A 12346-nucleotide genomic window follows, 5' to 3' on the forward strand; every position below is an offset into this window, starting at 1 on the left:
CATAGTGGAGCTTCTGAAGAAGGCGAGTTAATTCCTTTTTCTCTAGTGGTGTTTGAAACACAGAAAAATAAAAGGCTACTTGTTTTGCAGGGGCATTGCTTAATCAGTAGTGTGTGTTCTGCCTATGACTGAAATTATTCCAAAATGTAGTTAAGATAGTCTATTTTTTGTTTGCTTCAGCCTGAAAGCACTGGGAATCTGGCTACAAAGTATTAAATTGGCTTTTTTTTTTTAAGATGCTAAAAGGTGTGATGTCTCTTCAATGCCTTCAAGTAATACTTGATTTTGAAAATAAATCCAAGTTAACTGTTCTCTAAGGCTTTCCAATATCCTCCATCTTTTGTTTTGCAGATTGCAAGAAATATATTCCTTCTCTCTTGAGCAGTGCTGAATACACTGACGCTTAATAATAAGAAACATTTGTAATTTGACTGTTTGGGGAGTGAAGCTTGTTGAAGAGGTTTTCTAATAGAAAGTCATATGATTTGATTTTAAAATGTTTTTAAAAACAGTATTGGCTTTACTCACTCCCATGAAAAGCTTCAGATGCTTTAAAAAGAAAAAATAATAATAAAAAAGTTTTGCTGTACTGTAAATGTGCACCAATAATCTGCATTAGTGCAGCATCTCCCTCTGGTGTTCTGCACTGTACCGTATCTTATTTTCTTGAGGTGTTCAGATTTCTTTGCTATTACTTCCCCATTCCATAGTGTTCAGAATATCTGGGGATTTGCAACCTTAAGGATCAGGCTCTGTTTCCATTGGGTCCTGTGTTTTGGCGTATCAACATGCCAAACTACTCTAGGAATGAATGTAATGTGATGGCCTGTACTCTGGATATCTATTTTGCATTTTTAGTAAGCAAAAGAGTACTTGAATGTGAAAAATTTTATTATCCTGGAAGAACCAGCTGTATTTTTATTCTTTTTTTTTCCAGCCTGTAGTTTAAGCATATTCTCTAAATCTCTTGTAGTGTATAAGGCATGGTCTTAATGAGAAAATGAACTGTTGCTAAATAGCGCTTTCAGATGTCTTCTTGCTTCTGTCAAAGTTCATGCTGATGAAGAGACAGCTGATTTAGAGAAAAATCTTTCAATTTGAAAATAGTTGCTGGAAACCCTGATGTATTTATACCTGCCATGTTATATAGTGTCATGGAACAGGTTCTAAAGTAATGGTATGTGTGCATAGCAAACATAAAAAACGTAGCAAAAAAAAAAAAAGAAAAAAAAAAAAAGGTATGCGTCAGAGGAAACTAGCTTTCTGTAAATTAGAGCTCCATAAAAAGAACATGTATAATTTTTTTTTAAGTGTAACCAAATTACTGAAGCAATTGCAGTAAAAAATATCCCTATTAGACTGCATAAAACCAGTGTTTACTTTGTCCCTGAGATCCAGATGTGTTTGTAAAAAGAATTACATGATCAGCAGTACTTTTGCTGGGTTTTGAGTGTAGAAGTATGTGTTTACAAAATACATGTTTTACTCATACTTGTTTGGTTCCTCTAATGTGAAGCTGGAAGATACATAGTTCTTGTTTGTAGAAAACATTCACTCTTGATACAAAAATTAGAAGAAAAACTTGGGTAATTTTATTCTGAAACTTTATGTGAATCCTTGTTTGGTTTTGACTGATACTCCTGTCTGATGAACCATGTTTTGTGAGCTCTGGATTTTCTGGTACAAAAGACTAACTTAATGCCTTTTAATTTAGAAGGTTGGATTGGTACATTCTTTCAGCTGCTTCAGATGGGCCACATTCTGAGTCAGGAATTCAGCCTGCCTGGTGCTAGGTGTAGCTGGGAAGTAAGCAGTGTAGGGGAGAAAAAAATATATTACAGTATAGAAGTTTGCAATTAGTCATTGACTGCTGCATTTTTAATAGAAAACATATTTTAGCGATTTTTTTTTTAATCAGGTGCTCTATGGATGTGTATAGTTTTAAATCCCCACTGCAAGTTGGAGCAGAAGGCCAGTTGGCTAAAACAGCTGAAAAAATGGAACAGTGTGGATGTTTGCCCCTGGGAAGATGGAAACCATGGAAACGAGGTGCCCAATTTAACCAATGCTTTGCCTCGGGGTGAAAATGCTAACCAAGGTAAGCCTAAATATATGCACTGACTGCAACATATAACATCTATCTTATATACTCTAGCCTTGCAGAATTCAGCACTCTTTCCTGGGACTAGGACAAGTAACTTTCTTATTAAGGACAGACCAGCCAAATTTATTTTCACTAATACTTCCTTGCAGGAAGGATAAATTGTTTTTTTCATGCCGGGGCTGCGATGTTTTCAAAGCAAGTATTTGTGTTTAGTTAGGTCCTCTAGCTTTTCACTTGGTCCTTCTGAATACTTATTGCATGTAAATGGAATGTCCTTGAAGTATGTCAAAGTAAAAGCTTGTTTCTTTGCTTGACTACAATCTTGTGTCCCTTCTGGTATTGGGATTTTTATTTTGTTTGCAGTTACAAAGCCTTTGATACCTATTTAAAGAGAGATCAGTTGCAACTGCATTAAACTGAGTGGGTGAAAAAGTAAAGCAGCCATTTATAGGATCTGTTCTGTGTTGTGCAGTCTGCATTGCCAGGTTGGGGAGGGGGGGGTGTAGAGGCAGCACTGCCTTCTTGGAGGTCTCTGTATATTCAGTATCATGCTTTCTAATAAAAAATGTGATTATTAAATCTAGCAGAAGCCTTGTCCAGTCCTCTCTAAACAAAGATTGCTACTGGGGAAAACACAAGACATTTCCCTTGAACAAAAACCCTCATAATCCTCAAAACCCTCAGTATTTTGATACATATTTCATACAATTATGATAAAGTTAAAATTAAATGTTGGGGAGGGAGGGGCAGATGTGAATTTAGATGGGTTTTACATTGGTCCTTTTTTTTGTAAGATTACCTCCGAAGGAAATAGTTAGAGAGTTCCTTTATAAATCTCACAGCTAGCTGGGGCTAGAAGTTCATTCACCAAATAACTCCCTAAAGAGGTGGTTTTTGCTTTCTGGATTTCTTGAAGTTCAGCCCAACCTGGACAGGCTAGTGGCAACTTGGACATGACATTGACAGAGGGGTTTTGCCATGGATAGATGCCCAGTAAGGGTTATGCCACTCCCATGACCTCAGTGCACCTTGTTTTATCTACAGTATTTGTAGATGTTTATGACAAAAAATTAAACAAGTGCTCAAAGTTAACATCACTTTTCAAAGAGAAAGACTGAAAGTCACACAGAATCACAGAATGGCCGAGGTTGGAAGGGACCTCTGCAGATCATCTAGTCCAACCTCCCTGCCAATTAAGATCATGTAGAGCACATTGCGCAGGATGGCATGCAGTCAAGTTTTGAATATCTCCAGAGAAGGAGACTCCACAGCCTCTCTGGGCAACCTGTTCCAGTACTCTGTCACCCTCACAGTAAAGAAGTGCCCCCTCATATTCGGAACCTCCTGTGCTTCAGTTTGTGCCCGTTGCCTCTCGTCCTGTCTCTGGGCACAGCTGAAAAGAGACCGGCTCCATCCTCTTGACACCCTCCCCTCAAATATTTATATACATTAATGAGGTCTCCCCACAGTCTTCTCTTCCAGGCTAAACAGGCACAGTTCTCTCAGCCTGTCCTTGTATGACAGGAGTTCTAGTCCTCTAATCATCTTTGTAGCCATCCTCTGAACTCGCTCCAGTAGTTCTATGTCCCTCTTGCACTGGGGAGCCCAGAACTAGACACAATACTCCGGGTGTGGCCTCACCAGGGCTGAGTAGAGGGGGAGGATCACCTCCCTCGACCTGCTGGCAACACTCTTCCAAATACGGCTCAGGATACCGTTAGACAACTTGGCCACAAGGGCATATTGCTGACTCATGGTCAGCCTGCTATCCACCAGGACTCCGAGGTCCCTCTCTGCAGCTCACCCCTCAACCTGTACTGGTGCTTGGAGTTATTCCTCCCCAGGTGCAGGACCTTGCACTTACCCTTGTTGAACTTCACAAGGTTTCTATCGGCCAACCCTCCAGCCTGTTAAGATCCCTCTGAATGGCAGCACAGCCTTCTGGGGTATCAGCCACTCCTCCAAGCTTTGTGTCATCAGCAAACTTGCTGAAGGTGCACTCTCTTCCATTGTCCAGGTCATTGATGAATAAGTTAAACAACACTGGACCCAGTACTGACCCCTGGGGGACACCACTAGCTACAGGCCTCCAACTAGATTCTGCATCACTAAGCACAACTCTCTGAGTTCTGCCATTCAGCCAATTATCAATCCCCCTCACCGTCCACTCATCTAGCCTGCACTTCCTGAGCTTGCCCATGAGGATGTTACGGGAGACAGTGTCAAAAGCCTTGCTGAAGTCAAGGTAGACCACATCCACCGCTCTCCCCTCATCTACCCATCTAGTCATCTCATGATAGAAGGACAGCAGATTGGTTAAGCATGATCTCCCCTTGGTGAATCCAGGCTGACAATTCCTGATCACCTTCTTATCCTCCACATGCATGGAGATGACCTCCAGGATGAGCTGTTCCATCACCTTTCCAGGGATGGAGGTGAGGCTGACTGGCCAGTAGTTGCCTGGGTGCTCCTTCTTGCCCATTTTGAAGACTGGCATGACATTGGCTCTCTTCCTGTCCTCAGGCACCTCTCCTGTTCTCCACAACCTTTCAAAGATGATGGAGAGGGGCCTAGCAATAACATTGGCCAGCTCCCTCAGCACCTGTGGGTACATGCCATTGGGGCTCATGGATTTGTGGATGTCAGGTGTGCTTAGATGATCTCTGACCTGAGCCTCTTTGAAGAAGGGAAAGTCCTCCTTTCTCCGGACTTCCTCTCTTGTCTCCAGGGTCTGAGATTTCTGAGGGCTGGTCATAGCAGTAAAGACTGAAGCAAAAAAGGCATTCAGCAACTCTGCCTTCTCCATATAGTTTGTCACCAGAGTACCAGCCCCATTCAGCAGTGGGATGACATTTTCCCCAGTCTTCCTTTTTCTACTGATGTATTTGAAGAAGCCCTTCTTGTTGTCCTTGACATCCATTGCCAGATCTAATTCCAAATGGGCCTTGGCCTTCCTTGTCGCATCCCTGCATACTCTGACAGCATCCCTATATTCCGTCCAAGTCGCCTGCCCCCTTTTCCACATGCTGTAAACTTCCTTCTTCTTTTTGAGCTTTGCCAGGAACTTCCTGATCATCCACGCAGATCTCCTGTACCCTTTGCTTGCTTTCTTGCTCATAGGGACGCACCAATCTTGAGCTTGGAGGAAGTGATACTTGAATACTGACCATCTGTCTTGGACCCCCCCTCCTTCCATGGACCTAACTCATGGAATTCTTTCAAGTAGATCCCTGAAGAAGACAAAGTTTGCTCTCCTGAAGTTCAGGGTCGCAATCCTACTTTTTGCCCTGCTTCCTCCTCGCAAGATCCTGAACTCCACCATATCATGGTCATTGCGGCCAAGGCTGCTCACTGACCCTCACATCTCCAACTAATCCTTCCTCATTTGTTAATACAAGGTCTAGTAACACACCTTTCCTTGTTGGTCTTTGACCACCTGCGTCAAAAATTTGTCATCAGTGCACTGCAGGAACCTCCTGGACTATTTGTGCCCAGCTGTGTGGTCTTCCCAGCAGATATCAGGGAGGTTGAAATCTCCCATGAGAACCAGGGCTTGTGACTGAGAGGCTACTTGGAGCTGTCTGAAGAAGGCTTCATCCACCTCCTCTTCCTGATCAGGTGACCTGTAGCAAACACCCACAACAGCGTCAGCTGTGGTAGCCTGCCCTTTAATCCTTACCCATAAGCTCTCAACTCGCTCTTCATCCACCCCCAGGCAGAGCTCCACACATTCCAGTTGCTCTCTCACATAAAGAGCAACTCCACCACCTCGCTTTCCTGTCTGGTCTTTTCTAAAAAGCACGTAGCCTTCCATGACAGCATTCCAGTCATGTGAGCTATCCCACCATGTCTCCATGATTGCAATGAGATCATAGCCTTGCGACTGCACGCAGATCTCCAGTTCTTCCTGTTTGTTTCCCATACTACGCGCATTAGTATACAAGCATTTCAGGGAGCTGAAATGCTTATTTCTCATGCTGCGTGTGTATGTATAGAAACATTTGAGATGTTTTTCATTCAACTCAGCCCTTTGTGGGGCAGACTGAAGGGCCTCCCCAGCATGCAGTTCCTCAAAAATTGGTGTCCAGTCTCTCTGGTGGGCCTGGTTTTGTCCCTTTCCCCCTTCGAATCTAGTTTTAAAGCCCTGTTGATCAGCCCTGATAATTCCTGGACAAAAATCCTTTTCTCCCTCAGATAAAGGTGATCTCCATCAGGAGTCAGTAGGCTTGGTGTCATGTAGACCTTCCCATGATCAAGAAACTTGAAACTGTGTTGGTGGCATCAGCCTCGGAGCCATGTATTGATCAGATAGGTTCACCTGTTCCTTTCAGTATTGATCCCTGCTACTGGAAGGATGGAGGAAAGCACTACCTGTGTACCTGATCCTTCAACCAGTTGCCCCAAAGCCCTAAATTCCCTTTTGATTGCTCTTTGGCTTCTCTTTGCCATCTCATCACTGCCAACTTGAAAAAACAATAAAGGGTAATAATCAGAGGGATTATTACCAGACGAGTGACTGTCTGAATAATGTCTCATACCCCTGCCCCAGGGACAGCAGTCTTCCTTATGGGTCAAGTCTGAACAACAAATCGGGCCCTCTGTTCCCTTCAGAAGGGAACTATATGACCTATGACTATAACTGTTCTTTTTTTCTTGGTGGAGGTTGTTGTTATGTGGGACATAGGTTGACTTGCCCTGGGCAACTCCCTCAATATAGATGGACCTTTATCCACATTGTCATTTGATTTCCTATACAGTTCCAGAACCTCATTCCTGTTGTATAGGGGCACCTGGGAAGGTGAGGTAGGCAGCTGCTGAGGTCACCTGCTACGCCAAACAGGATCCTGCTTCTACTCCCCCCTGTCTCTTAGATCCCTTCTGTCTGCGTTCTGGCAAGGGGGTAGGGGAACTTTTGTTTCTTGAGCAGTGGCTATGGCTGGCTGAGGACCCTGCTGCAGGGATGGCAGAGCTCTACCTCACCAGTCAATCTCCTTCTCTGACTCCCTGATGCTCCTCAGCCTGCCCACCTCCTCCCAAAGCTCTGCCACCAGACAAAGCAGTTCTTCAACCTGGGCACACCTCCCAGAGCTGTGCTCTCTACTGTCATCCTGTAGTGGCATAAGAGTAGGGCACACCCAGCAGCCTGACACCTCGGTGGCAGCATGTTCCCCCTGGAGTTCTGTCTGGGAGGCTGCATCAGCTGTGGTGGGTGTGTGCTGAGCTCTGTGAGGCCGCTGTCTTCTGCTGGGTGGATACTATCGCTCCATAGTCAACCTGGCCAAGCTTCAGCACCCTCCCTGCATGCCCTGCCTGAACACACTGCCACACCACTCCCTGACTGACAAGCCCTGTTTGCCTGCTCTGTTAGCCACACTCCTGGTTGCTCGCGCTCCTTAGGGGCTGCCTTTGTATGACAGAGGAGGGACACTCCTGTCTCCACCCAAGCCTCATCAGCCACCCTCGTGAGGGCTGCCGGGTCCTGGCGGCTCCCTCATCTGCCTTGAAGGGGCCTCGATGTAGGGAAACCCCTGCAGAACACGTCTGACCCAGAGTTCTTCATACGCTGTTCATCCATCCCTTGTCCTTGCAGCTCTGGGTCTCAGAAATAGAGAAGTTGGGAATGTTTGAGTAGCTGTGCCATATACTTTCTAGTTTGTTCTCAGGAGAGCTGTCAGATATCCTTCATCTTTAGCTGTTCCCTTTGCAAAGCCCTGTTTAGCATTAGTCTTGCTGTTCCATAGATCTCTTTTTGAATGCAGAGTGAATGGTGCACACTTTGTCTAGCCTGTTCAGTAATAGGATGTGAAATGTCATCTGCAGCCTGCTTCTTGCAGAAGGGGGATAAGACAGGCTGCCATCAGTTGGGGGTCATGAGTAGGAAGAAGACAAGAACGCTGTGAATGACTTATTCACATATGAATGAGTAAAAGCTGATGAAGCTTTCTGAACTTCTGAAAATGACAGATTCATCGAACAGGCCCCATCGGACGGTGTTCACTCGAGCCATTGAGGCATGCGATCTTCACTGGCAGGACAGCCACTTACAGCACATTATCAGCAGTAACCTATACACCAACTACTGTTACCATGACGACACTGAAAACTCACTCTTTGACTCTCATGGGTGGCCCCTCTGGCATGGTAAGTGGCTAAACTTTAAAGAGGTTTCTGTGACTTGCCACTTTGTTTAGTTTCTATGGCATTATTTTAGGGGGCATGGTGGGGAGATGAATGAGAAGCCTGGCAAAAAGAACAGAGGGTCCCTTGAAATGCTGGTTTCAGAAGTAGTCCTTTAATTCTCTTTTGCACAGTTTTAACCTTTGGAGTTAACCTAGCAAAACAGGCCATTGCAGACATGGAAGCGTTGCTATTCAATTATTTTCTCCATTTTAGAACATGTTCCCACAGCCTGTGCGAGGGTGGATGCATTACGATCTCATGGATATCCAAGAGAAGCACTGAGGCTGGCAATAGCTATTGTTAATACACTAAGAAGGCAGCAGCAGAAACAGCTGGAAATGTTCCAGGCTCAGAAGAAAGGTAAATGTGGGGAAGAGAGGAGGGCAAAGGACATGACAAGATGACGATAACATTTGGAACTTTGCATAAGAAAACTGTTTTTGAAACTATAAAGTCAATGAGGCGTCTTTAACTCTCCATTGCAAATGATCATAGTGGTAATGTAACGTATAAGTGAATCAGTAAGAAGTCAGTGTGAATAATCCTTTTTGTTAATATTACTTGTTTCTGCATGTCATGTATAGCACATGATATTTGTTAGTAAGACAAAGATCTACTTTTTTTTTTTAATTACATATCAGTTGATTCCTAAACAGCAACAACATCAAAAAACAAAACAAAACAAAACAAAAACACCCAGCCCTATCCTCCTGAGCAATCAGTTCAACAGTGTGGCTGTTTCATTTTGTAGCCCCACACATTTAGGTAAGAAGCAGGCTTTCTAGCATTTTAAAGCTTTGCAATAATGCATGTGGTTACTAAGGAAGGTGATACCCCATAAATGAGAGTGAGTAGAGGCATCTTCAAGTAAGTGCGTAGTAGGTAGAGAAGCAGAGCATCCATAATAGCTTGTATACAATTTTTACATGATCAGCCATAATGAGACTGATCTCCCATAGTTCAGTAGCATATACATGTTTAGGAGAAAAAAGTTGGGGGTTGGAGTCAAAGGAGAGCTAGTGCCATAAGCCTGTTAGTAAAAAATGGGATCAGGGGAATCTATAACCTTTACCAAATACATACTTTCTTCAATTCATTGTGCTAAAGGATTTTTTTCATGTTCCAACTGATCTATGGGTGAGGGCTACAAAGCAAAGTATCCAACAAAGTATGTTTGTCGACTGAAATTTTAGAATGCCAAAATTAAGGTGATTCAATTAAAAGACAATTTTTTTTTTTTTTGCGTACTACATTTAATGTTTTTGTTCTTTTTATTTTTTTAAAGGAGTTGTCATCCTGAGTTTATCATTTCATTAATATTTAGATGCAAAATAAGCTCATGTTTTATTTGGGATAATGGAACATATTTTAGAGTATTTTCATTTATTTCAGTGCCATCAGATTCACTTAAAACGTACAAAATGGCACTACATCTTTTGAGCCAGGAAACAGATGTGGATACATTACAAAAAAAAAAAAAAAAAAGTCAAAAAGTCAAAAAGTCTTTGCTGTCATTTTTCAGCAGATGTTCTCAGAAGATTTCCTGGTAGCGAGTAAGAGATTTCCAAAAAAAAAAAATCACTACATTTGAAACTGTTGACCCATAATGTGCTTTGCAAGTGTTTGAATGGCGTTTTGCCTTCATTCTTTTTTTTTTTTTTTTCTTCCTCTTTTAAGTAATAAAGTGGCTAACTAAAGAGTGGCTAATATGCACTCTTTCCCTCCCTCCTCCCTCCATCTTTTCTAACATAGAACTTCTCCACAAAGGAGTAACCTCAATAACGAATCTTGAAGGTTTGGTGGGACACCCTTTGGATCCAATTGGCACCCTCTTCAGTAGCCTGATGGAAGCCTGCAAAGTGGATGAAGAGAGCTTCCATGGATTCTCAGACTTCACAGGTAAGGCTGTGCAAAGGAAGATATCTTTTACATTATACTTGTTTATCATAAATGCAACTGTAACAATTAAATAAAATAAAATTAAATAAAAAATCCTGAAAAGAGCCCTAGCAAACAGAGGACGCTTAAATGTTGTGGAGTTATCAGGCCTACTGTACTTGCACAATCTTGATAACTTCATCTGAAATCTATGCAGAGGTATAAACACCTTCCCTTTCCACTTATACAACATCAAGGCTTTAAGGAGATACATAAATGGTTCAGAAAAGAAACACCCAAAAATTGAAATGCATCTTCCAATTTTTGCCTTATTAACATAAAACTGGAGAAAAACTGCCTGTCTCTAAATCATAGTTTAAAGATGAAAACTTTTATTTTTACTTGAGTGTATTTTTATTTTTATTTTTATTTTTATTTTTATTTTTATTTTTATTTTTATTTTTATTTTTATTTTTATTTTTATTTTTATTTTTATTTTTATTTTATTATTTTTATTTTATTATTTTTATTTTATTATTTTTATTTTATTATTTTTATAATTACTTTGTGTATTTCTCCCTTGTGGAATTAGATAGTTTACATTGGATCTTTGGATTTTGAAATTAAGCTAGTAATTTAAATAAATTTAAACAAATGAGAAATAAATAAATGAATAAAATAAATAAATAAATAAATAAAATAAATAAATTTAAACAAATTAGTGATATGGTTTAGTGGAGGACTTGTTAGTGTTAGGTCAGAGGTTGGACTCGATGATCTTGAGGTCTCTTCCAACCTAGAAATTCTGTGATTCTGTGAATACTGACAGAGGTAGCATTTGTAAATATGGCATTATAAGTAGATTATGGATTAGAATGACTTGCTGATGTGTTGTTCTTTGTGTCACCCTTTACAGAGAACATGGGGCAATGCAAATCTCTGGAGTACCATCACCTGCCTGCACACAAATTCTTAGAAGAAGGAGAATCTTATTTAACGCTGGCTGTGGAAGTAGCATTGATAGGGCTGGGACAACAACGAATAATGCCAGATGGCTTGTACGCACAAGAGAAGGTTTGTCGAAATGAGGAGCAGCTCATTTCTAAGCTACAGGAAATTGAATTGGATGATATTCTGGTGAAGATTTTTCGAAAACAAGCAGTCTTCTTATTAGAAGGTAGCTCACTATAGATGCTAACTGTTTCTTTAAACTGTCTTCACTTATAGAAGCCCACAGAACTAGTATTTTTTGTTCTTTCACTTTGTTCTTTAAATTTTTTGTTTGATATAATCTCCGTATCCTAACTGTACAGCCCAGGCTCACAATTAAATATTATAGACATCAGTTATCAGCAGTTCTCAAGTAGCAGAATTCTAAATGTCACTTGTATCCTGAAAAAGGACTGGCAGCTTTGTAAATGTATGAAGATTTTTACCTCTTTTCTCAATTAATGAGCTCAGAAAATTCACTTAGAATTACTGGGACAGAACTACAACATTTTATTTGTAGCAATTAGGAAAATGACTTGCCTCTGAAGTTTGAATCGTACATGACGATTGAAATACATGATCAAATATTGAGGCTTAAGGCCTGATCTTATGACTAAATTGTGACTAAGTTATCTGTTTGGGAATCATTGTAGTGGATTGCAATAAAATCTGTGGGGAAATAAAGAGCATGCCTTTGCCTTAGCTTTTAAAAAGGCTTAACATGTAGCACTTAAGCCTCATGTTCAGAAAGTAGCCTCATGGCCTCATGGGTTCTGAGGTTATCTTTCTAGCTTTTTTTTTTGTTGTTGTTGTTGTTGTTTGTTGTTTTTTTTTAATGGAAGAAAAAATTTTAAAGGAACTAATTCGCCAAAGGCATGGTTTTGTTTTGAGTGCCTGCTCAAGGGATGGTGTGGAGTACAGTACTGCTCTAGGTGAGTTGTGAAGACTGTTACACAGCAGTCATGCTTTGTTTTCTTTCTGTAAGACATTTGTCTTTTAAAACTTCTTTAATGGAAGAGATGCAGTATGTTGTTTAGGGTTCTCAGCTGTGAGTCACTGTTGTTGCCCAGATCCTTAAAGACTGGCACCTACTGATGGCACCATTTGAAACTGCAGAGAAGCTGCACCATAGGGAGAGTTTCCATTATGGTATGACTGCTGCTTTATGGCCTTTGGACAAGAACACCAGCTAAC

General features: G+C 41.3%; 1 protein-coding gene across 1 annotated transcript in view; it reads left to right on the forward strand.

Moving 5' to 3' along the window:
- Nucleotides 1-12346, forward strand: part of LOC116501425 (zinc finger SWIM domain-containing protein 6-like) — a 225053-nt gene that overhangs the window by 147642 nt on the left and 65065 nt on the right. Inside the window, exons 5-9 of the mRNA XM_032206977.1 lie at nt 1919-2098; nt 8069-8245; nt 8498-8644; nt 10037-10183; nt 11079-11339. Of these exons, the coding sequence (XP_032062868.1) occupies nt 1919-2098; nt 8069-8245; nt 8498-8644; nt 10037-10183; nt 11079-11339 (912 nt within the window). The remainder of the gene's footprint in view (nt 1-1918; nt 2099-8068; nt 8246-8497; nt 8645-10036; nt 10184-11078; nt 11340-12346) is intronic.

The sequence above is a fragment of the Aythya fuligula genome, chromosome W, assembly GCF_009819795.1.
Source record: "Aythya fuligula isolate bAytFul2 chromosome W, bAytFul2.pri, whole genome shotgun sequence".
In the NCBI taxonomy this organism is placed as follows: domain Eukaryota; kingdom Metazoa; phylum Chordata; class Aves; order Anseriformes; family Anatidae; genus Aythya; species Aythya fuligula.